This window comes from Eutrigla gurnardus (assembly GCF_963514095.1).
Source record: "Eutrigla gurnardus genome assembly, chromosome: 8".
In the NCBI taxonomy this organism is placed as follows: Eukaryota; Metazoa; Chordata; class Actinopteri; order Perciformes; family Triglidae; genus Eutrigla; species Eutrigla gurnardus.
Genome location: NC_139922.1, coordinates 24,564,619 through 24,590,647, shown reverse-complemented (window position 1 = coordinate 24,590,647; position 26,029 = coordinate 24,564,619). Strand labels below are relative to the sequence as shown.

Genomic DNA, 26,029 nt, shown 5'->3' with positions numbered 1-26,029 from the left:
GGCCTCTGATTGGCTCCCCCCCCCCCCCCCAACAGACAGGATCAAACATGAAAGAATGTGATTGGTTTCAGAGTTGTGACATGACGTTTTCTGATTGGACGGCAGCTTGTTGTTGGGCTGCAGGGCTGTTACTGGTTCTGGTTCTGCTTCGAACCAGACCAACTTTTCACTGATAACACAGGATTTTAGTTTTTAACTACCGCAAACTGTATTGCCTCGGTAACAAGTTTAGAGTTGCCTTGGTAACGAGTTAAAAGTTGTTACCGAGCGTCTCCTGTAATCCAGCAACGCATGATCCACTAGAGACCACGCGTTGGAGTTGGAGTTTACCGGGTTTCTCAAGAACCACCAACTCAACCAGGGCTTTCTACACTTACTGTGGGGTCTTCCTGCTTTCAGCAGCTTTCCCTTATCAACGTCTCACAGAACTTCATCTGGATTTATTATCATTAGTGGGTTTCTGTCTCCCTGCTGCAGTACCACTCTCCACCTGAACTGGTACTGATGGGCCGGGGGGGTGCTGTTTTACAGAAAAATAAGTGTTATTAAAGTGAAACCTGATTTTAAATGTGAAGTAAACTAGAAATATCCGATCTCTGCATTTCCGATTTGAATGTTTTTAATTAATAGGAAAGGGAATTTTAATGCTCAGTCATCTTTTATTCTCGTTTCAGTGTCGTTTTAGAGATATTTAGGCAGCGAATCTCTTTTGAGAATGAATACATGAGCTGCTGCGGGTCATGTGACTGATCCTAGTTCAGATCTTACTGATCTGAATGTAAATGCGTGTTGGCTGCATGCGGCCTGCAGGGGGCAGACTTGTTCACCCTGCAGCAGCTGCTCTGACTCACTGCAGCATGCGTTACAGCAGCAGCTGCTGTTCCAGGGGGAAGCGCTCCCAGCGTTTAGACCGAGCCCTTCCAGCGGACTGCTGGGACCCGGGACTGTGACTCAGAAGGAAACATGTATGGAGTTAGTGGCGAGGCAGCTGATCGGGTTATTTCAGGCCTCTCCACTTACTGTCGCCCATATTAGGTGTTGAGAGGAAACTTCTTTTATCCAGGGTTGGTATGGGTGCTGGAAATCCTTGAAAACCCTCAAATTTTAGTGTGGTGTTTTCAAGGTATGAAAGGTGCTTGGATTAAGAATAAAGTGCTTCAAATGTCGGTTCTTTGTGATGACATATATGATATAGCAGAGAACTGAAAACAGCATTTTCTGACATTTCTTTATGAAAAATGACTTTTGATGATGAACAGATGATGAAAATAGTTGGTGATTATATTTCTGTGGATCTGTTAGTGGAATTAGTTTTCCTTTCATTTGTGGTCCTTCTGTAAAAAGCTGTCTCCAAACATCATGTTGGTTGTTTAGAGGACAATAACATCTCATTTAATGTGATGAACAAGTGACATAATAAGTAGACTGAATACTGTATTGTATTGATTCGTATATATAGTTTACCACAGCTGGAAGGCGCTGGAAAAGCATGGAAATGCACCTTGAAGTGCTTGAATTTGACTTGAAAAGGTGGAGGAATCCATAATTCAACAGGAACTGTAAACCTTTAAATCAGACCCTCTTACTGACTGTACATGGATGGAGGCTGCTGTTAGCCCCGCCCAAGAGTCACCGTGACATCACAGCCTGTCTCACAGACACACACACAGACACACAGGCCTCAGTGGGTAAATGTCAGGGGTATCTCTCCATGTGTGTGAGGTGTTGACTGTATGACAGATGGAGTGGCGTTGACATGTGACCTCCGTGGCGTTGCTGGTGTTTCCCGTCTGCAGGCTGCTGCGGCGTATCGCCACGCTACTCTCCCAGCAGGCCACGCTCATGGCGTCCAACGAAGCCTTCAAGAAGCAGGCGGAGGGCGCCAGCGCCGCCGCCAAGAAGTACATGGAGGAGAACGAGCTGCTGCAGGAGGTGACAGACACACACACACACACACACACACACCTTTTCATCAGTATAAAAGTGCTTTTCAATGTGAGATGCTGCTGTGACTAACTCACCAGCAGGGGGCAGCGCTGTCTGCTGCACACACACACTGGAAATGTTCAGATCAACTAACACACACTATCTCTGTCTCATTCACAATGTTGACACACACACACACTCGCTCTCTCTCTGGTAATCTGACCTGGGTTTGTTCGGGGTGAAGAGATCAGTCCTCGGCTGCTAAAAGGAGATATTGCTTCATCTGCATGTGACACACACACACACACACACACAGATACAGACAAACGCACACACACGGGTTCATAAGTTGAGTTTTAGTTCAGACGGGTGGCCCGACACAAAGTCATCAGATGAATCACAACCAATGTCAAAGGTCACCGTGTGTAAAGTTCACTCACCTTGTAGTTTCACTTTTTGGTAAAGATTTGTTTTAGTGTGTGTGTGTGCGTGTGTGTGTGTGCGTGTGTGTGTGTGTGTGTGTGTGTGTGTGTGTGTGTGTGTGTGTGTGTGTGTGTGTGTGTGTGTGTGTGTGTGTGTGTGTGTGTGTGTGTGTGTGTGTGTGTGTGTGTGTGTGTGTGTGTGTGTGTGTTCATCTGCAGCCTTGAAGGTTGGTTATGTTTCATGTGCGGCTGCAGAAGACGTGCAGGAACACACATGACTATTTTCAACATCGATGATCTCGTTAGTCACATGATCAAACACGTCGTCAGCTGTTGATTCCATGTGTTTGTTTACGTTCTCGCTCTATGAAAAGTTGATATCCCGCCGTTTCCATGACGACGCGCCGTCCGTCCCAGACTTTCGTCTGTTCACTTTAAAAAAAAAAAAAAAAATAATAATAATAATATCTCTATTAAGCATCTCGTTAACGTGTTGAACTGTTAGAAACAGCTCCTGGTTTTGAAGGGGGTCCTCGAGGTCTGGTGGCCTTTCTGAACCGGAGACCTCGTGCTGCTGGATCCAGTTCACTGTGCAATAAAACCTGGTTATATGGGGGGGCCCTCCTCAGTCCAAGCACCTGTCTGACTCCGTCACAGCGGACTGAGTCTAGACCGAGTCCAGGTCTTCAGTCTCACGTTTATTATCCCCTTACATCCTGGTACCGTGAAACCTGGACCACGTTAATCCTGATGCACATTTCATTTGTCAAATTTTAGTCGTTTTCAACAAAAACTAAAAACATTTTGTCTTTTTTTTTCTCCTGCGTTTTCAAACGTTTCTAAAAGTCGACTCGTTTGCCGGATGTAAAAAATCAATCAACCTGATCATTTGATTTGGCTTTGGCACGCAGCCACCAGCCTGCTAGCCAATCAGAGAGTAGCAGCAGCCTGAAGCCCCTCCCACAGAGCAGCTGCCCCTCTGAGGTCACGGCGAGGTGCCGAGCAGGCGTTTGGTATGAGCACCTGTCGGTCTCTGGGGGGCGGGGTCAGAGGCGTCGCCAAACACAGACCGACTTCAGCAGCAGTTTAATCTGTCAATTCACTTCGCTGTAAGAAAATAACGTTAATATTATATTTGATAGTTATTATTTATTTATTTCACTCAAGGAAATAACTTTAACATTATAAATGATCATTATTATTGATGTATTTCATGTCGCTGTAAGGAAATAACGTTAATATTATGCTAATATATGTTATAAAGCACCTTTAAATAATGAATGCAGAATGAAATCTTGTTCACATCGATGAAGAACCTGATGAACTCTGTCCTCCAAGTCGATACATTTATATATTTAAACATTCTGAGGATATTTAAACCCGCTGATCAAACGGAAACATGTTTTCCTGTTTCACGATCCAGATCTGGATCCAGACCCCTTACGGTTCAGATCCACACCCCTGACGGTTCAGAGATCCGTTTCTGTGGATTTAAGCCGAGGTTAAACAAACACCTCGAGACGCTGTGAAACTTTATCCTTCCTCCCCGACAGAAACTCCGGGACGCCGGCGTCGAACTGCCGGAGGCTGGGAGGAAGGGGGCGGGGCCTCAGGAGGAGAACCAGACCCTGAAGGAGGAGGTGAAGGTCCTGAAGGAGGAGCTGGAGGCCACTAAGAAAGGTGAGGAGACCTAGAGGAGACTGGAGAAGGACTGAAGTAAAAGTACTCTGATCTCTGACTGAAGTAAAAGTATTCTGATCTCTGACTGAAGTAAAAGTATTCTGATCTCTGACTGAAGTAAAAGTATTCTGATCTCTGACTGAAGTGAAAGTATTCTGATCTCTGACTGAAGTAAAAGTATTCTGATCTCTGAAGTAAAAGTACTCTGATCTCTGACTGATGTAAAAGTACTCTGATCTCTGAAGTAAAAATACTCTGATCTCTGACTGAAGTGAAAGTATTCTGATCTCTGACTGAAGTAAAAGTATTCTGATCTCTGACTGATGTAAAAGTACTCTGATCTCTGAAGTAAAAATACTCCGATCTCTGACTGAAGTAAAAGTATTCTGATCTCTGACTGAAGTAAAAGTACTCTGATCTCTGACTGATGTAAAAGTACTCTGATCTCTGAAGTAAAAATACTGTGATCTCTGACTGAAGTGAAAGTATTCTGATCTCTGACTGAAGTAAAAGTACTCACTAAATGATGACGATGACCAAATACCAGTAAAAGCTAATTTCAGTGTACATGTATTTTGTTTGTGCCTTCATCTATAACGTGGTAAAGTACAAGTACCTGAGGGTAGTACTTGAGAATACTAAAGTGAAAGTACTCTGTTGTGTTGCAGCGCTGCAGAAGTCTGACAGCGACGTCCGAGCGATGAAGAAACAAGCTGAGAACCTGACGGTGGAGTACGACCGCCTGCTGGAGGAACACAGCAAGCTGCTGGTAACACACACACACACACACAACAGTGTTATGTAACACACCCAGAAATACACACACAGTTGTGCACATGATACATGGTCCAGGTTTTATGTTGGATCAGGTTCCAAATAAATCCGCTTTCTCTGAATCTTTTCTCGTCCCTTTTTTCGGATGAAGATGAGCTCATCATCTCGTATCACATGTGGTCTTTAATTAGTCTCCGATCTGAGCTCATGATGAACCAACGTGATGCGAGTGCACGGATCGCCTTCCCAGAGAGGAGGCAGGGTTTCCTCCACGTAGACCCCTACCAGGACTCCTGCATCATGGCTGAAATGTCCACTATTGCTGCTTTGTATATGTTGAAGTCCCAGATCCACCAGGAACCCAGACCCCGTCCTGTCTAGGTTCATGACAACATCCAGAGGTGGATTCACTGGATCTAGCAAGACCCACGTGGGCTGGTTCACCACAGCTGGAGGAACCAGAATAAAGTATTGATCTGTGATTTAATATCAATAACCAGATAAAAAGGATGCTGAAGTAAAAAAGTGCTGAGTCATGCTTTGTTAGGTCTGTCTGCAAGAGTTGATAAAGGAGACGCTTCACGGTTTCAGGCTGAGAAGTCATTCTGATCCTCGAAGACACCGTGTTGATTAATGTCCTGTCGTCACTATGAATCCACATCAGGTGGATCCTTCAGGATCCATTAGCTGGATCCTCTGAACCAGGAAGAGAAGGACAAAATGACCAATCACAGAGCCTGTTTCTCACTGCCCTGTTTCCTGTCTGCAGGCGACCAGTGACAAGAAATCAGACTGAGAAAGACGAAGACGGGGTCCAGCTTCTCTCATATTCATCATCTACGTCACCAGTGATGTCACTTCCTCCTCGGATCAGCTGACGTCGGCAGGCTGGGTTTTTGTTTGTTCGGTTTAAAGAAAATGTATCATGTGACCATCGGAGCTCCAGGAAGTCTGTAGTTTTCTGTTTGATTTCCTTCCTGTTTCATTCCAGCGTTAATGAATAAATCCTGAACATGTGGAGGAAATGCCGACTCATGTTCATAAACACAACACCCACCCACCCACATACACCCACATACAGCCACACACACATACACAAACACTCACAGATACTCCCACACATGCGCGCACACACACAGATCTGCTAGTTCTTCTGTTTGTTTTTCAGTTTCTTATGATTTTTCTTTGACTTAAAAGTTGAAATGGGTTTTTTGTTTTGTTTTTTTGTTGTTGATGATGACGTTTTTGTGTTTAACGGCATTCTGTCGACGTGGTTTCATCCGAGTCATCAACAGCTTAAGAGTATCTGATCTGGGACCAGTGCTGTCCTTTTGTGTCTCCCGTATCTTTAGGACCTTTTAAACTGACGAGGCTGATCCACTAAAACGGTAAAGGCCTTCAGGCTGCTGGGTTAGGGTCAGAGGTCAAGGGTCTGGGGTCTGTCCTCTAGTTGCTGTATCCGGTTTATTCAGTCCACATTCTTTCGTACGTTAATCTAAAACCCTGTATCCTTCTGATCCAGATCCGTGCAGCAATCGGCTTCATTGCCACGGAAACCGTTTCCAAGCATTCACACCAACTGCTTTTATTCTGAAAATATTCAGTGAAAATATGTAAACATTTCCATGCTTCTGCAGCTCAGGCAGGCTGAGTCCACACAGTTCTCACTCTGTTCTTATGTTTACGTTTAATTTCTATGACAAAACGTTTGTTTGAGGAGAAATAAAGTTTCTACAGAACATCTGAACTCAACTGGCTTGACTTTTATTTGAGTATTTATAGTGTGTATTAGTACTTTTACTGTAAAAGTATTTCATAGTATGTATTAGTACTTTTACTGTAAGAGTATTTCACAGTGTGTATTAGTACTTTTTCGGTAAGAATATTTAAACTGTGTATTAGTCCTTTTACTTTAAGAGTATACTGTGTATCAGTACTTTTCGCTGTAGAGTATTTCACAGTGTGTATTAGTACTTCCTGCCGAGTACTTGTACACTGTGTTCCAGGTCTAATCTTAGCTTCTTCTTCTCTCCGTCTTAATAACGCAGCTGTCGGTGGAAACGCCGTCTGGCATTAAAACCGGTTTGAACCGCTCCACCGAGCCTCCAGGGGATCAGCTTTCACCGACCCAGGTCCTCCAGTCCTCCAGTCCCCCTAGTCCCTCCAGTCCTCTAGTCCTCCAGTCCAGAAGACTGGCAGGAGGACTCCGTATCTCTTTCTCGTGGAAGACCAGTTTGTTCTGACGTGCTGGACTAAATATCTGAATGCAGGTTTTGGCTCAGGTCTTTAGAGGACCCTCTGATATCTCACACTTCCTGGCCACCTACTTCCTGTCGTGTGTGACCTTGTTTTGGTTTGTAGATTTAAAACCAAACATGCTTTCCAATCAGTGTTGCCAGGTGAGAAATGTAGGATTATCGTACCAGAGACATAAAATTATCGTATTTTGAGGGAAATGATCGTACACCCGTCATAACCAAAATAACAAGTCTATTGATGCGCTGTAGTCACTCTAGTGTTGAATAGCGTCTAACATGTTCACTCATTTTCAGTGCTTCTTCTTCCAGACTGGCTCTGCTTCTTCTTAATTTATTTATTTTTTTCCTCGCTCATGGGGCGGGCGCAGCGGACTATTCAGCCAATCATGGCCGTTGTTCTGAGGCAAACGCATACACGTCACTCGTAGCTCACATTTAGAAAAGCACGATTGGCTGGAATTTCCAGCCAATCGTGAAACAGATGCCTTCAGATTCACAAAAAAACTCCGACAGACAGTTGCGACAGGCTGATTACAACCAATTACAACCACACATTCACGGAATGGTGAAATTATCGTATTTCTGGTCTTTTTTGGGATTATTGATCGTACATCGTACAGAGGGCAAAATTATCGTACAAATACGATAATTATCGTACACCTGGCAACACTGTTTCCAATGTTAAAATGACATAAAACACTTAAATCATAAAAATAATAATTTGACTACCGGTATTTTAACAAGAAACACTGAGTTCACAAACAAACAGTAACCATGGAGACGGATCAGCTGTTAGTCATGACATTAGTTTTATTGCCGTTCATTGGTGGATGAGCACAGAGATCACAGTGGCTTACAGCACGGAGACCCTTGGGGGTCAAAGGTCAATGAAATACAACATCAGGGCTCTGACATCAACGAGACGCAAGATGGTTTTTGATTGGCTGGTGACTCGTTGAAGTGGAGACCTCGTTAGTACAGCTACTCGTTAATGATGCTACTTTAATCACCGCTAGTCTAGTCTACAGTTCTGGATGGAAGACTGGCGGTCTACAGGAAGTCCCGAAGACACGACGGCGCCACAGACGGGGTCACGGCGCCACAGATGAGGTCACGGCATGGACGAGTCCAGGCTGGAAACAAACAGGAAGCTTGGACGCAAAAAAGAAGATGAGAAACTGTCGAACCGGTGGTTTCAGATTCGTTTTGTCAGACTGAAAAGAATTACAATTCCCAAAATGCTTTGGTCGTCGTAATTACGGTGAGGAATTAACGTTGTGAGGATTTTCTCAGAAAAACCACCACTGCTTCCTGTCCTTGTACGTAAAGGTCCTTTCGTTTCCTTTCCAGCCTGGACCCGAGGGGCTTTCCTACTGGAGGACGTTGCCCCCTGCTGGTTCTACTTCGCCCTCTGCTGGTTCGGCTTCACAGTAAGAAAGTTATTCATGACGATGTCAGATGGAGTTTTTCGAGAGCACCAGCGATGTTATCGTAAAAAAAACACGTCGACTTTTAACGAATTTCTCGTGATCGTAAACCAGAAACAAAACATCTGAGTCATCATTCTCCCTTTAAGAGTCCGTCGTTTCGGGTTTTTTGGAGGTTAAAAAAAACACTTTGGCAATGTTTTTGGCTATAAATTCAACAACATTTCTCTAAAACGATATTTATCTAGAAACGATAATCTGCAGGAAAGTGAAATAGTTGAAGAAGCTGCGAGTGGAATCCTGCTGGTCTGAGATCAGCTGAGGATTCTGAGAAACGCTCTGACGGCGACGTCTGTTGGACAGAATCGATGAGTTTTAAGATTTAAACATTAAATAATGAGAGAGTTCAGGAATGAAGCTAAAATAACGCCAAATTATATGTTTGTGACATTTAGATCAAATCATAATTTAGTGCTTGTTCCTATGGAAACGATGGTGCGTTCACTGACAGCAACGTTTCACCAGTAAAGCTGCATCACTTTGTGTTGTTTTGTCTTTATATCGATTGGTTATCGGTGGATTATTATGTATTAATTTAACAGGAAATGTATCCGAGAGAAAATATTGATCAGCACAGTTTTCGATTTTTCTTTACAGATGTCAAATAACATTCTTTCAAACTTACTTTGGAAAACACATTAAATATAATGTGTGAATTGGTAGATCTATTAATTATAAAGACTTATTGATCACTTAAACCCCCTGCAGAGTGAATGACTTGCTGTTTTATTTTGTTAAGTGATATGACTTCCTGTTTCCAGGATCAAAGATTCTGTCGCAACAAAATGTTTTTTGGCAGAAAAGCACGGAGCCAAAACGTCCGACGACGTTTAAATGTTTTCAAGTAGTTTGTTTGTTTTTCTGGATTTTGTCTTGAATGTATTTTTCCTCCTCCGAGCCTCCGAACTTCAGAATAAAAGACAAACCGTAATAATAATAATAATAATAATAGCAGTTAATGTTTCTACACGTTAGTTAGCGTGATTAGTGATCGGGGATCAGTGGCACTTAACGACCTCTACGACATCATCTCGTTAAATCACTCAGACTGGCCGACCAATCAGCGATCAGCTGGTCATCGGTTTATCTGTTAAGTATCTGTCACGTCGTTAAAAAAACAAGTTCACATTCATTATAAATGTTTTAAAGGTGCAATCAGTAATATTTGATCAGTTTTTTTATGTTTAGTTGGTCCTCAGCCTCCCACTGCCTGCTGGGACATGTAGTTTTTAGTCTACTTCCTGTTTCCACAAACTACCAAACATCCTGTTTTTAACTTAATTGAAACATGAATTACATTTAAAAAATAAATCTGTGAAATGTTCTTTATATGATAATAACTATTATAAGTATTATTATTAATACTGCGATAATATAAAGTGACAGATAATTTTTAATAACAAAAATGATGATAATGATGACAGTGGGGTGTCTGAGGACCAAACGTTCAGATTCAAACACACTAAAATAAATCCTCTAAATCTAAAACTCTTCAAACATTTGAGCACTTTGAAAATTAGGAATCAAAATAAAAAGTAAAGAAGAAATAAAATTCCCTTCAGTGGTGCGTTCATGGTCACACGAAACCTCAACATCACTGCATTGCAGCAAAACTTGCCAAAATAAAAGCCCCGCCCCTTGCTGCTTGTTCGCATTTAGCCGGTCGGACGCTGTTTTAAAGGCATCGCAGCACCAACGTGATGACATCACACGTTCTGAATGAGTCACGTGACACGTTTGAGTCCAATTACCGGTCCAATCTACGAGATTACCGGAGCATGTGTAAAAAATCTGCATATTTTCAGATTAAAGCATCACCAGTGTTGCAGAACCTTTAAAGCAGGCCGAGGAGGGAAATGTTCCCAGGAACACTTCCCAGAATCCTCTCCTGGCGAGTCGCCGCCGCCGAAACATTTGCATAAAAAGCTGAAAGACTCTTATTTCTAAAATGTGAAAGAGGAAGTGAGGTAGCCTGGAGCTCGGGTCGGTCGCCGCCGACGGCTAAACGCATGAACAGTCAGCCAAAGATCGTCATCATCATCACAATCGCATACTGCATCAAATATAGATAACAAAGATATTCAATATATATTATACATCTGTTCTACTCAGCAAAATAAAAGCCTCCACAAAATAAATCTCTGATTAATTTTACAATATGTAAAACATGATTTCTACCACGATTCTCTTCCAACGTCATCTTACACGTGTGTGTGTGTGTGTGTGTGTTGCGGGTGCATGCTGGGTGGTTGCTAGGAGACAGAGTTGTAGACACGGAGACGTCCTGTCGGGCTCGTTTACGGTTCTACAGTTAAGACAACGACGTAAGGCAACACTTGGCAACCGGCTGAGTCCTTCGGCTCTCATCTCTCTGCCAGCTGACTGCAGGTAAAACCAATTCAACAAGTCCCGCCCCTTCCTGTGTCCACTATGGGGCTTTTATTTTGGTAAAAATATGTACTTTCATCAATGGAGAAAAACTAATTATTTATTGATGCTGATGGACTGTTCTACACATTTAATTGGAGCTGTAGTATTATTATTATTTTTATTAAAAATAAAATAAATAAATCGTCCATATTGCTGCTTATAAAATTCCAAAACTAAAAGTTTCATCTGTAATTAGACTTTATTGTTCTCCTGTGATGAAACGTGTCAGCTGTAGAGAGCGTGATGACATCATCACTAACGATGACGACGAGGAGCAGCTCGGCAGCCTGGAGGAGTCCTGGTCTGGGATCAGAACCGAGGAGAGCCCTGGTCTGGGATCAGAACCGCTCCGTTTGGCACTTCAGTCGAGCGAAGGCCGACAGGACGTCAGGTGATTTACCTGCTGATGAGTCATGTGCCCAGATTAATCTCTTCTGAGGTTCTGGATATTAATTCAGCAGATTTCCACTTAATAATCTAGAAACCGATTGGCTACTACAAATGGTTAGTTTCTATTATTACTTTCTATTTATTTTTGTTGCTGTTCATCTTCTTAGTAAATATTTAATATGAATGAACGGCTGCTGAGTTTTCTCGAGCGCTCCGGTCTAGTAAGTTATTACTAAGAAACACGCCGGTGTTGCAGCAGATCATGTGACCCGGACACCTTCTGCATGTGGGATACGAAGACCTGAACGCGGGTCCGGATTGGGTCTTCTGGGTTCTAATTTAGTTCTAGTTTTGTCTGTCTTCTAGTCTTCTAACTGTGGATCTGTGACGAGTCCCAGGATCTGTGACGGGTCTCAGGATCTGGTGCACCACCAGATGGAAGGAAAGCGTGATGGCGTTTGACTCGGATGGATTGGAGTGTTTTGGAACCAGTTCTGGATTCAGATTCAGATTCACTGGTCTTGAACAACCGTACTGGAGGGACCTGGTCCCGGTCCTCCTCGTCGGTGTGTGTGTGTGTGTGTGTGTGGGGGGGGGGGTGTCTACAACTTTGTCTCAGTGAACGGCCGTTAAACACAGTTCAGATGCAGTCTCGGGGGTGATGATGATGATGGTGATGAAGATGAAGAGTGTGTGTTTAATGGCCGTCCAGCAAGTGTGTGTTTGCATGTCCAACCCGCCTGATGACGAGATCCTCTTCATCCAACGTGGACAAAGTCTGACCTTTAACACAGTGAACTCTTCATCGTCTCCTTGTTGGTGGAACATCAGCGGTTCTACGCCGTCCAGACGGAGAACCGGGGAACCGGAGAACCGGAGAACCGGAGGAGTCGAAGCCCTTTGAAGAAGCTGCTGGTTTTAATCTCACATCTTGTGGTAATCTGGCTAAAAGGAAGCATTTTGTCGTTGCCGCGGTGATGGAACGCCTCGAGGAGGAGGAGCTGCTTGATTCTTTTCCAGGTGGAACAGACCCAGGAGCCAATCAGGGGGGGACTGGGGGTGGTCCAGCCTACATAACGCTCTCAAAGATGATGACCTTGTTCTCGTCGGTGCCGGGGGACTGCGAGCTCAGGGACTTGATGTCGGGGGCCATGTACTCCAGGTGGTGGGACCCCCACACCGGCGTGGTCAGGTGGGCCCAGCGCTGCAACACACAGGGGTGGGGGTTAGAAACTACATGCATAAATACATACATACATATATACATATGGTTTCAGGGAATCAGACCTCTTTGAAGGTTCCCTTGGCCCTGAAGAGCTTGTAGAGGACGCTGACGGGGATGCAGAGCATGGAGGACAGCGCCATGCACCAGCCGATCACCTCGCCCCACCACGGGTACACGTACTGGTTGTTGTAGGTCAGCGGCTTGTAGTTCACCAGGTGGAACAGGAAGATGAACTGCAAGGGACAGGAAGTATCAGTGTTCTGTTTCAAGCATGTTAGAGTGTTTCTACAGGACCAGTGGGAACCAGGTGTTAACCAGGTGCGAACCAGTTGTGAACCAGGTGTTAACCGGGTGTTAACCAGGTGTGAACCAAGTGTGAACTGGTCTCACCAGGCAGACGCATGGCGTGATGAAGGACCAGCACCACTTCATCCAGGGGAACGGCCGGTAGCCAATCATACGAGCCACATCGTCCATGAAGCGGTCAGCACCTGGAAGAGAGATCTGTTACTGTTTAAACATACTACATACTACATATATAACTATAGTCTGGAAGTTTCAACTTTTCATTTTCATCTACTATGACTTTCTTTGACATAATATAAAGAGTCATAGTATGTAAAAAAAAAGTTGTGGTATAGTATTTTTTTTTTTAAGTTGTATAAATATATAATAATAGTATATAAATATATGTATACAGATATTTATATATACATATGAAACCATACATAACAAATGAAACCATGAGACACATTTGAACTTCTTGTATGATAATAAATTTTACTTTCTCAGACTGAACTCTGACCTTCTCTACTGTAACATCATATAACTATTCACACACCTATTTTCAGATCAGATACTTTTCTGTGGTACTGAAACACGACACGGGATGTGTGTGTGTGTGTGTGTGTGTGTGTGTGTGTGTGTGTGTGTGTGACATACCATACACCCAGGACACTACGATACATTCCCAGAAAGCTTGCCACAACAGAGTCGTCCCGCTGGCTGAATAGTAGTCGAACAGCTGGAAGACGTACATCCCCGCCTGCATGCAGACAAACACTTTCATTCATGATTAAAGCAAAGTAATAACAACGTGTTTATTCAGAGATTTACGGTTTAACGAGATTATTTACTTTCAACTATAAAGGTCTGTACGAAACACGTTTTTGTGTTTCTGTCTGGAGTAAAATTATGGAACAAATATAAGAAAAATAATAAAATGATCATCACAGGGATGAAGGGGTCTAATTATCATTGTTTGTTTATTGTTTGTTTACTTATTAGAGTCCCTGCGAGGCCCTATTTTAATTTTGATTGTTATTTATTCTTTCTTAATTTCCTATTTGTTTGTTTTTTCACTCTGGTTTATTTACTTATTATTTTGTTATTTATTTATTTTAAATTTTGAATGAATTTATAGTTTGGATACTAAAATATCTCAATATGTTTATATTTTTTGATTACATTAAATTAATATGCAAGAAACTATAATATATATATATGATGAAAAAACTGTGATTTTTTTAAAGATACTAATTAAGTAAAGAAAAAAGTTAAAGTAAAAAAAAGAACATATATATATATATATATATATATATATATATATATATATATATATATATATATATATATATATATATATATATATATTTTAAAACAATCTAATAATAAAAAAAAATTAAAAACATAAAATAAAATATACACTTGACAGAGGATATGAATCGTGGAGGACTGGAGTTAAATAAATGTATACTTCCTCCCACTCCTTTTAAGGACATGTAAAAAAAAATTCATGCATATTCATGCATCTCTGTGCTTTCTAGTGTAATATTGTATTGAGTGTATGACTCTGTATGTTGACACCTTCTGGGTGAGGGTGAGGAGGCGGGGCTGACCTGCGTCACCATGGAGAGGTCGATGATGAAACACAGCAGACAGCAGACCGCCACGGAGATCTCCCGCTTGTAGCGGTAGTGATGCTTCACGGGGAACACGTCCAAGATCCCCGTCACGAAGCCCTCCACGCCCACGAACTGCACACAAACACACTCAGTCTGACACACATCTCACTTCTCCCGGCTGCACTGAACGCACCATTGAGCGGGTCCCAATGATGATGTCACTAACGTGTTGATCACCTGGCTGTCGAGTCCCAGCAGCAGCAGCATGAAGAAGAAGAGCGCTGCCCACACAGGCGCCACCGGCATCAGACTCACGGCCTTCGGGTACGCAATGAAGGCCAGACCTGGACCTGAACGCCACACAAACACACACACACACACACACACACACACACACACACACACACACACACACACACACACACACACACGTTAGATGCTTCATAAACTAAAACACACCTCAAGTTTTAGATTTTTGTTTTTGAGGTAAATATTTGAAGAATTCTTGTTTAAAACAGAAGAACCTTTTTGTTTATTTGTTTGTTTGGCACCCTTACTGGATCTGGATCCATGTGGATTCTGGTGTTAAGCTGCTAACAAAGTTAGCTTCATGATTCAAGGTTCAACTTTACAGCTTAATGTTAAAGTCATCTTTGTAGCTAACTAGCATTGGTAGCGACCTGTCAATCAAGTAAGCCCCGCCCCCTAAAGCATCCCCTACTTCCTGGTCTGTTGGACTCTAAATGGACCGTAATGTACTAAATGAACATAATGCTGTATTGAAGAAGACTTGAAACCAGAGATTGAGACCATAAACTCATGTTTACAATGTTTACTGAGATAATACATCAAGAGAGAAGTAGGATCATTTTCTTATAGACTTCTATTCAATCAGAGAGGAGTCGCCCCCTGGTGGCCAGCAGAGAGAAGTAGGTTTATGAAGCTGGTTTTTATCTGTGGCAATAAAAGAAGAATGAATAAATTCATGAGCCAAACACTTCAACCGATCAGTGACTTCTTTCTCTAAATGGTTAAAAGGTTTACAGTATTTAAGCCCTAAAGAGGGGTTTGTTTACAGGCATGTGTGTCTGATTGACAGGTGGGCCGTCCAATCAGCTGCAGTCATTTTTAACACGTTTGCTCTGAGGTTAAAGGTTAATTATGTAGTTATACGTTTGTCTTTCAGAATCTCATGAAATAAAGAGTCACATGTGAGGATCGTTAAATAATCCTCCAGCTAACGCGCGCGCACATACACACACACACACACACACACACACACACACACACACACACACACACACACACACACACACAGTGATGCTAATACTTTAAACCATTGTAAACGTGTCCCAGTAAATTGGATTTGTTTTTGTTCTTTTTGCAACGAGATTAAAATAAAAAGATCAATTTGTCACGCTGAAGCAACTGCTGCTTTTAATTCACACGCACACACACACTCACACACACACACACACACACACACACACACACACACACACACACACACACACTATTTTGTGTGTGTGTGTGGGGGGGGGGGGGGGGGCTGGAGCAGGTGTACACATCAAGATAAATATAACTTTTTAACATGTTTACAAATGTAAATAACTATATAAAAACATGAGAATGAGTATGTGAAGAAGTATGTTTGATTGTTTATAGACTATTTTAATTGTATTTATAAACTAAAACTGTTTTTTTTTTCATGAATTGCCTCTGAAGATTTGAACATTAAAGTCTCTCAGAAGTGTGCTTTACCTGACTCAGCATTTTGTTTCTTTTACCTGACTCAGCGACCTGCGAGATGTCGACTCCCTGCTCGGCAGCCATGAAGCCCAGGATAGAAAACACAACGAAACCAGCAAAGAAACTGGTCCCGCTGTTGATCAGGGCCAGGACGAAGGCGTCTCTGAGGACGGACGGAGGATGAGTTTCATACACAATCTGTATGGTAACCATGTCACCAAATAACCTCGTCACCAAATAACCTCGTCATGATCACATGTTCATAACGCTAATACAGTGGAGCTAACATGTATTTTTATGTATTTCTACTTCTGGTGGTTTGTTTGGAACACAAGAATATTATTGTTAATATTATTATTATTATTATTATTATTATTATTATTATAGTAATATTGGTAGAACAAGCTTTAACCTCCAGATGTAACGATCATGTGGTATACAGCCATTCTTGTCTTGCTATCTTTGTGAGGACTAAGTGTTTAACCAGCGTTGTGAGGACTTTATGGTCCTCATTCATTAAAAAATAAATGTCCTCAAGTCTAATTAGAGGTACTTGTACTGACATCTAAATCTCAGAGGTAAATATTGTACTCCACTACTTTTACACTCTCATCCTCTTCCTGTCCACGTAAAACCTTGTATACCTAAGATGTGTCCATGTTGAAGGTTTGTAAAAAAAAGTATTTGTACTTGGTTTACTTTTTAGTGGAGTGTTCTCACAGTATTTGTACTGCAGTAAAGGACCTGAGTACTTCGGGTTAGCATAAGCTGCTAGCCGGTTAGCCATTAGCATCCTCACTAGCAAGGAGACGTACTTGTAGCAGTCGTTGTTGAAGCGGTTGTAGCTGCCCAGCGCCGTCAGCGCTCCCAGCCCGATGGCGTAGGAGAAGAAGATCTGCGTCCCGGCGTCGATCCACACCTGCAAAAGGTCAAAGGTCACAGGTGAGTGACACGTCGGTTTCGTTTTTTTTTTGCATCCAGTTGTCGTCGTGGGAACCGACCTGAGCCTTCCACAGCTTGGACCAATCAGGTTTGATGTAGTACATGATGCCGTCGTAGGCTCCAGGAAGTGTTACGCCTCTGACCAGCAGGATGATGAGAACCACGTAGGGGAAGGTAGCTGTGAAGTACACAATCTGAAAAGCACACACACACACACACACACACACACACACACACACACGTTACCATTAAACTCACAAGAGTTTTGAGTCACATACTCACACTCACACACTGCGGTCTTTTGGAAAAATCATATCAATGATTCTTTCAAAACTTCCTCTTAATCATTCAGAATTTATCCAAAAGGGCGAAAAGAAGCAAATGAAGGAAGTGATGCCCTTCAGTCCGCATCACTTCCTTCATTTGCTCTCACAGCACAAACAAACCCACCAGAGACCACTTGGACCCGGACCACCCTCTTCCAACTTGGACCCGGACCTCCCCCCTCTAAGCTTGTGTGAAAGCAGCGTAAATAAAAATAATAAAAGATAAAGTTTCTTTTACTAATATTTTCTAACTGGAATGAAACCTGAAAGCATCACATGACCTGTCAGCATGCTCTCTCTCTCTCCCCAGTGTGTCTCAGCCTCGCTCGCCCAGCTCCGATCAGCTTTCAGCCTCCTGCTGACGACCAACAACCAGAACTGTTTCTGTTGGTACCGAGATCCGTGTGAACGCTGTCAGAACACACACACACACACACACTCACACACACACTCACACACACACGCACACACACACACACACACACACACACACACACATACACACTCACACACGCACACACACACACACACACACACACACACACACACACACACACTCACACACACACACACACACACACTCACTCTCTCTCTCTCTCTCACACACACACACTCACACACACACTCACACATTCACACTCTCACTCTCACACACACACACACACACTCACTCTCTCTCTCTCACACACACACACACACACACACACACACACACATACACACACTCTCACACACACACACACACACACACACACACACACTCACTCATACACACATACACACTCACACACACACACTTACACTCACAGACACACACACACTTACTCACACACACCGACATTAAGATTACACGTTTCCAACCTTCCATAAAAGGAAAGTTTACATCTAATAAGTAACAAATATAATATAATAAATTCACATCAACATGAATGTAGTAAATGTCTATGACGTTCTACGTTCTCCCCGAGTCCTAGAGTACTCCTACAGGACACTTAGTACTCCTACAGTACAAATTAGTACACCTACAGTACACACAGTACTCCTACAGTACGCACAGTACTCCTACTGTACATACAGTACACACAGTACTACTACAGTAGTACTTCTCTCTCAGTCACGTCCCACTGCAGTCTCGCTGCCTCCCACAGGACAACCAATCACAACCTGCCACCTCACAGCCCCCCTCCCCCGCTTGTAGTCAGGGTAACGCTGCCATGTGACAGCAGTGTGTACGAGTCTCATCATCACGAGCCAATGAAACACACACACACACACACACACACACACACACACACACACACCAGTGAATCACAGTCTCTACAGCGTTTGAAGGTTGTACTCTTAAAGGAACAGTCACACTTCCATCATGACGGCAGGCTGCAGGTGGAGACTGTTGGTGTAGTTTATCCCCATGACGACGGGCTGCAGGTGGAGACTGTTTGTGACGACGGCCTCCATGATGGAAACCTTCCATCGCTCCTTTTGCGTTCTCTCTCTTATTGACGCAATGCAGCCGCGTGGATGCTCATCAACCAGCTGTCAGGTGACCTCTGACCTCCAGCAGTGTTATGTAATTGACTGTAACGACCCCAGCTGTTAACTCACACCGCTGACTGCCAGCAGGATGTGTGTTCCTGGGTTACAACGTGGGGACCTGGACTCACACAGCCACTGTGGGGACTTGGCTCCCATCGGGTCCCCAGTCATTTAATAATAATAATAATAATAATAATAATAATAATAATAAGATGAATAAGATGAATAATAATATTAATACAACTAAAATGATAATAATAGTAATATAACTAATAATAATAATAATAATATGAATAAAACTAATAATAATAATAATATTAAAACTAAAATGAATAATACTTATGATAATAATAATAATAACAACTTACCCACAAGGTCACAATTCAGACTAGGGAATCAACTTTCCTTTAGAGTATTTTATGAGACCTGATTACGGGGACCCGCCTCCTACCAGGACCCACCAGGTCCCCATAACCTCATTATTTAAAACAGCCTTATTAACACCTTGACAGCCATTCTGTTTATGATTGTTAGACAACTGTGTTGAATTATATTTACTCAGATTGATTTCCCTATTTTAAGTGTTTTAGGGTTTGGATTCTTATCAGACCAGATTGGAACCAGCTTTTACAGACCAGCAGCATGATAAAATGTATATAGTGTGTTACCTTCCCAGTAGACTTGACCCCCTTCCAGACGCAGAAGTAGACCATGACCCAGACCGCCATCAGACACAGCGTGAGCTCCCAGTTGAAGTCTCCGGTGTCTCCCAGACCGGACGAGATGTTCAGGACCTTCCTCCTGCACAGAGACCATGTTCACACCACCGTTAGAAAACCACAAGCTTAAAGGAACAATATCAAATCCTCCAAATGACTAGGCTAGTTAGCCTAGCTTAGCATCAAGACGCAGGAAGCAGGGGAAACAGCTAGCTGCTCTGTCTCATTGTTTTCTTTCTAGAAATCACCCGTTGGTTATTTTAAGTGATACATTTTGCTTTTGGGTCTTTGCTAAGTGGTCCTCCCAGACCTGGATCAGGGCACCAGTGAGTCCTGGATAGTCTGTGGCGGTGCACCGATACATAACGTCCCAAAGGTGCTCAGCTGGATTTAGGTCAGAGGGACCTGAGGGTCAGTCACCGCACCAGGGCCCCCTGGAACAGGAGGAACCCAGGGTCCACTGCACCAGGAGGAACCCAGGGTCCACTGCACCAGGAGGAACCCAGGGTCCACTGCACCAGGAAAAACCCAGGGCCCACTGCACCAGGAGGAACCCAGGGTCCTCTGCACCAGGAGGAACCCAGGGCCCACTGCACCAGGAAAAACCCAGGGCCCACTGCACCAGGAGGAACCCAGGGCCGACTGCACCAGGAGGAACCCAGGGTCCTCTGCACCAGGAGGAACCCAGGGCCGACTGCACCAGCGTGAGGTCTGAGAATCACAGTCCTGGTGTAACGGCTGGTCTCCTGGTCCTCTATCCACCATGGTTGATGAAGTGTAGAAGACGGAGTGTATTTAATAATCTAGACCATGACTACCCCCCCCCCCCCCTCCCCCTGTGCCCCATCCCAGACCAGAACTCACTCCCAGAACTCGATGATGGGCGACTGTGCGTCCGCCAGCTCAGCGCAGGTCATGTTGGCGCTGACGGTGGCGTTGGCGAGGCTGCCATTGGTGCAGTCCTGGTAGTGGAAGCTCTCGATGCAGCTCGCCGTGTTCCAGTCGTTGTCGCAGGTGGACCACGGTAGCGTGTAGTTGAAGGACTTGATCAGGTAGTAGAAGCCCCAGGCCAGGACCATGATGTAGTAGGTGTTGCAGAAGAACACGATGACCATGGAGGCATAGCCCAGACCTGAGGAGGAGGAGGAAGACCATGAGGACTCACTAAAGGGCCACACAAGGTTATCCTGATTTTTAAAACAAGTTTGTATTGTATTGATTTTTTTTCATTCCAATTTTTATTGAAATTGAAATTGGAGTATATTACACAGCACAACATTTATATACATAATTTTCTAAAAAATAATAATAATAAATAGATATTATTATAAATATATATACCTAAACTCAATATATTTTTAAAGGGATTTTTGTTTCCTCGTCTGATCTTTATTTTATATATTTTTCTATGTTTTTTCTGGGGCTTTAAAAATAAAACTGTTCCCTCACTTATTACAAAAAGGTTTATCTTCTACCTTTTGATGTGTATGTGTATTTACTGAGTTATCATTAAATACTATTTACTTTACTATTTGAATAAGAATAAATAAATAAAAGTTTTGCTTAATGTGGCTGCAAATAATAACTAAATGTTCATCCCAGTTTCTCAAAGTCCAACGTGACACCGATGCATGAAATCAGATCGGTGTTTTACAAAAAGAGAGATAGCAGCATTTTGTTGTAAGATATGAAGCGTGTCAGTGAACGCCCCGCCAGCAGACTCATCGCTGTCACGAGCACACCGTCAGAACCGTAAACCAGCATTTATTGGTTTATTAGCAGTGGTAACATGAGACCAGAGCTCCACTGTCCCACTGGACCTGAACACACCAGAGCCTTCTTATCAGCTTCCTGTCTATTGACTGACAATAAAGTTTGTCCTTCAATGACCAACGTTGCAACTCTTTTTTTTTTTTAGTTCTTTTCGCTTTTTTCTCGTGTTTCCTTATTTACTAGTTTGTGTTTGAACTTTAGTGTTACTTTATATACTTTATTTCCGTCTTGGTTCTACGTTGTAGTCTATGACTAAATCACTTTAACTTGTCGAAGATAAAATAATCCTTCTACATTAACAGGCTTACAGTGAAAAATACAATAATAATAGACTATGTACACAGTATAAAACAAATAGTTAGAAACAGCTGACTATGTGGTGTCTTATTCATATTTATTGCTTCATTATGTTTATTAGTCTGCATTTTACTGCTTATACTATTTCTGATAACAGCGTCTGTTCCAGTTGAATATGGACTTCATCTGACTGCTCTTAATAATAATATTCTGTGGATATTATATATTATGTATATTATATATTATATCTATTCCTGCTCTCGAGAGGATGAACCGTGACTCATTCAGCTCCACCAGAGGAGATGTCGGCTGTGGGCGTAGTTCCCTCTTTACTTTGTCAGGTTGTGTGAGTGTGAAGGTGGAGCTCTGTCAACACCACCTGGAGGACAAAGGTCACATGATGGAGTGTGTAGTGAAATAATGGCAAGGCCATCGAGGGTCATGTGACCACCTGATCAACATCAAACACCTGATAAACTCTTTGTAGAGCTGCCAGAGGTATAAAGGAATGAGGCAGCATGAATGAGTGTGTGTGTGTGTGTGTGTGTCTGCAGGCACGTAGCAGGATCCCAGATTATCACCTCCATGGAAAGCTGAATGTGTGTTTGCAGACTGACGTTTCACCCAAACTCACATTAACCCGCTTACGACAATGTGACCTCAAACGGGCATGTCGAGGGTTTTGGTGCGAAAGAGAGTCAATGCCATTTTTTTAATCTTTTAGGTAATGCATAATACACACAAATACCAACACACCGTACCGCACCTTTAAATAGCGGCTCGATGTGGCATACTGTACCTTTAAATAGCGGTGCGATTTGGGTACTGTACCTTTAAATAGAGGTACGATGTGGCATACTGTACCTTTAAATAGCGGCACGATGTGGCGTACTGTACCTTTAAAAATTGGCTTGATGTGGCGTACTGTATCTTTAAATAATGGCATGATGTGGCGTACTGTACCTTTAAATAGCGGCGCGATGTGGCGTACTGTACCTTTAAATAGCGCAGAGATGTGGCGTACTGTACCTTTAAATAGTGGCATGATGTGGCATACTGTACCTTTAAATAGCGGCGCGATGTTCCATACGTTGATGCTTCCCGCCTTCATGAACTGACCCAGAGCGATCTCCAGGAAGAAGATGGGGATCCCTCCGACGAACACGATCAGCAGGTAGGGGATCAGGAAGACGCCTGCAGGAGAACAGAGGTCAGAGGTCAGCGTCTGCTTTACAAACACGCTAAGTGAATGAACAGCTTTAACCCGTCTCTCATCAGCTCATGTTTAATTCAGCATCCACCAACGCGTTTATGTAACCACGGCGACGGACGTGAACGTTCATCCCTTCATCTCCACTAACTCGTGTGATCCACCAACCGACCAATCAGACGGCCCCCTCGACGGAGGCAGAAAGACATGAATGAACGTTCATCTTCTTCTCTCCCTCACTCCGGAGAGGGGCGAGAGACATGAATGAACAATTAGAAACGCTCTCTCTCTGTATTTTAATTGGTGTGGTGGCGGGTCACACAGCACACACACACACACACACACACAAACACACACACCCACTCACACACACCGGGGGGTAACTGGGTCACAGGGAACTGGTATGAATGGAGTCAAACTGAAATGATACTGGGAGGAAGAGGAGGACGAGATACACAATTATTAAACAAGGAGAGAGACACACACACACACACACACACACAAACTCACACACATATATACTGTATGCTGAATGATCATGTATCAATAGGCGGAGGATAACTGAAGCTGTTCAGTTCAAACTCTTCTTAAGGTAATAAGCTTCCAGCCAATCAGAATCTAGTATTTATACACACACATACTGAGGGCTAAGTGGTGTAATGCTGTTAGCTTGTCAGTAACTCAGAGTTGATGGGATTACAGAGTACTATGGCCTCATCAGTGTCTCACTCACACACACACACACACACGCACACACACACACACAGTTTACTTTGTGTTAGTATGAAGGACTAAACCTGCCATTATAAATGTGATATATATGGTAAATAATTAAATAAAACAAATTGCAAATAAAACTTATTTCTGTTCATATTAATTTAATGTAACCTGCATGTTTTTTTAGTAATCGGTGGCTTTTTATTTATGTATTTATTAAGTAATTCATGTATTTATTATTAAACTACTGCATCACAATATATAAATCACATTATGTTTTACTTTTAATGTAACTAACTAGAATTGTTAAATAAATTTATTACAGTAAAAGTACAATATTTTCCCTCTGAGATATAAAGTTAAACGTAGTAGAAAATGGAAATACTCAAATAAAGTTTTACCTGTAATTGTACTTAAGTGCAGTACTTGATAATAATTTGTAGTAAATCAGAGAGTAAAGCAGAACGCTGTTTGTATTTAAATGTTCCCATAAAGACTTTTATTTCTCCCTGTTGTTTATTATTTATTAATAATCATTGTTTATGATAGAAAACAATTAATTTGACTTTAATTTGTTGTTTGTTTTGGTCGTAAAACACAGAAAAGACAAACAAACCAGGTAGAACTATACCAGGTGAACCAGATCAGGTAGAACCAGACCAGGTGAACCAGACCAGGATGAACAGCGTGTTTGAGTCCACAGACACAGAATCAGACCAGAATAGATGCAGCGGCCGCACTTAGTCCGCTAAGCTGCCGCACTACAGTTAGCTAGCTAAGCTGGCTAATCTGGGCTAAGTCACCGGGCTAAGTAGTGACAGACTGATGACAGAGCACGAGCTCCATCGTCATCATCACCATCACCATAGTAACAATCATCATCTACCTATCCACATATATTATATATATATATATATATATATATATATATATATGCATCCTTATTTACTAGATAACGTTAGCATGCTAACATGCTAAAATGCTAAACCAAGATAGTGAACACGGTTAACATTATACATTATAGATACTAAACATCAGCGTGCTTTATTAGCATGTTAGCATGCTGATGTTAGCATTTAGCTCAAAGCACCGCTTCGTCTCAGGCTGCATTCAGGGAAGTGGGAGTGTTCACCAGTTTATTATATTATATAAAGTTATATAATGTTCAGAGTGCTAAAGTAAATAAAGTGTTTACGCGTTAGCATCGTACCCGCAGCGCTAACAGATACGTCTGAAGTGATCGCTGGTTCGTGGATGTCCACATTTATGTTATTTGTTTTCCATTATCATGGGATATCTTGTTTTTGTTGGGGGTTTATTTCTTCCACTAAACTCAACGCTTTCACTTTCTGTCCCGTAACTCAAGCAGACTCAGGATCAGGATCAGACTCAGGATCAGACTCAGGATCAGCAGCAGACTCAGGATCAGACTCAGGATCAGCAGCAGACTCAGGATCAGATAGAAGATATTAATTTTGAATCAATAAATCGCAGCGTCTTTAATTAATCAGTCGACAAACTGATGAAAACACTAAACGAACCTGAGGAGACAAAAGGATGAATAATAATATAACAAGAAAAACCTTAAAGTTGGCCCTCTGTGACACTTCCTGCCAAATGCTAACGTAGCTTAGCAGAGTGTAATGTCCTCGAGGCAGGCCCACATATCTCCCTGGCTCGCCCGTACATATCTCCCTGGCTCGCCCGTACATGACTCAACAGACTGCAGCTGGAGGACTCTAAACCCTGACGCACTTTACTTTTATCATGATCGTTATTATTATTGATTGCTGATCAAGTATTCTGTCATATGAATCCAGATATAAACTTGATAAGCTTTGCCCGTGTTGAACTGAACCACCTGTTGCTGCGTTGCGTGGTTGGTTGTCAGATAACACGGATGACGGTGCTGGGGTGAAGTGCTGGTCAGACTGACCCGAGTGATCCGGGTCAACAGACATTTTATTGATCCCAGATCAGGTTCCTGTCTCAGTGGTCTGTGAGTAGAAATCATGTTTAACCACAGAGTTTCCGTCTGGAAGCTCTTCAAGGATCCCTGTGGCCCCCCAAATAACCCTTGGAAACTCTTCAATGACCACAGGAACTCCTTCAAGACCACCCTGTCTTCTTCTACCCTCAAGGATTCCTGGTATCTCCTCTAAATCCCCTGGAATTCCCATTAAACACACATGGAAAATCCTCCAGAATGGCAAAGAACCATCTAAAGGATGGAAGGGACCTCTTTAAGGACCACAGGAACCTTT

The 26,029-nt window shown here is 42.7% G+C and overlaps 2 protein-coding genes across 4 annotated transcripts in view; one reads left to right on the top strand and one right to left on the bottom strand.

Moving 5' to 3' along the window:
- The window catches only part of bcap31 (B cell receptor associated protein 31), a 43,108-nt gene that overhangs the window by 3,368 nt on the left and 13,711 nt on the right, over positions 1 to 26,029 (top strand). The window contains exons 5-8 of one of the 2 annotated variants that reach the window (XM_084014972.1): positions 1,797 to 1,932; positions 3,902 to 4,028; positions 4,697 to 4,797; positions 5,572 to 6,549. In XM_084014972.1, coding sequence (XP_083871098.1) covers positions 1,797 to 1,932; positions 3,902 to 4,028; positions 4,697 to 4,797; positions 5,572 to 5,598 — 391 coding nt within the window. In that variant the 3' untranslated portion in view covers positions 5,599 to 6,549. Of the gene's footprint in view, positions 1 to 1,796; positions 1,933 to 3,901; positions 4,029 to 4,696; positions 4,798 to 5,571; positions 6,550 to 26,029 lie in introns of those variants that run through there. The other variant, XM_084014973.1, reaches the window with a different exon arrangement.
- The window catches only part of LOC311016914 (sodium- and chloride-dependent creatine transporter 1-like), a 113,069-nt gene that overhangs the window by 82,285 nt on the left and 4,755 nt on the right, over positions 1 to 26,029 (bottom strand). Inside the window, exons 2-13 of one of the 2 annotated variants that reach the window (XR_014597566.1) lie at positions 22,901 to 23,032; positions 20,633 to 20,900; positions 19,718 to 19,850; positions 17,247 to 17,381; positions 17,061 to 17,164; positions 16,284 to 16,408; positions 14,734 to 14,846; positions 14,491 to 14,628; positions 13,535 to 13,637; positions 12,983 to 13,083; positions 12,655 to 12,825; positions 11,974 to 12,571 (exon numbers count right to left, since the gene is read on the bottom strand). Coding sequence is in view for 1 of the 2 variants with exons in the window: in XM_084014929.1 (XP_083871055.1) it covers positions 12,437 to 12,571; positions 12,655 to 12,825; positions 12,983 to 13,083; positions 13,535 to 13,637; positions 14,491 to 14,628; positions 14,734 to 14,846; positions 16,284 to 16,408; positions 17,061 to 17,164; positions 17,247 to 17,381; positions 19,718 to 19,850; positions 20,633 to 20,900; positions 22,901 to 23,032 (1,658 nt within the window). In the remaining variant the exon portion in view is untranslated. Of the gene's footprint in view, positions 1 to 7,847; positions 12,572 to 12,654; positions 12,826 to 12,982; positions 13,084 to 13,534; positions 13,638 to 14,490; positions 14,629 to 14,733; positions 14,847 to 16,283; positions 16,409 to 17,060; positions 17,165 to 17,246; positions 17,382 to 19,717; positions 19,851 to 20,632; positions 20,901 to 22,900; positions 23,033 to 26,029 lie in introns of those variants that run through there. The other variant, XM_084014929.1, reaches the window with a different exon arrangement.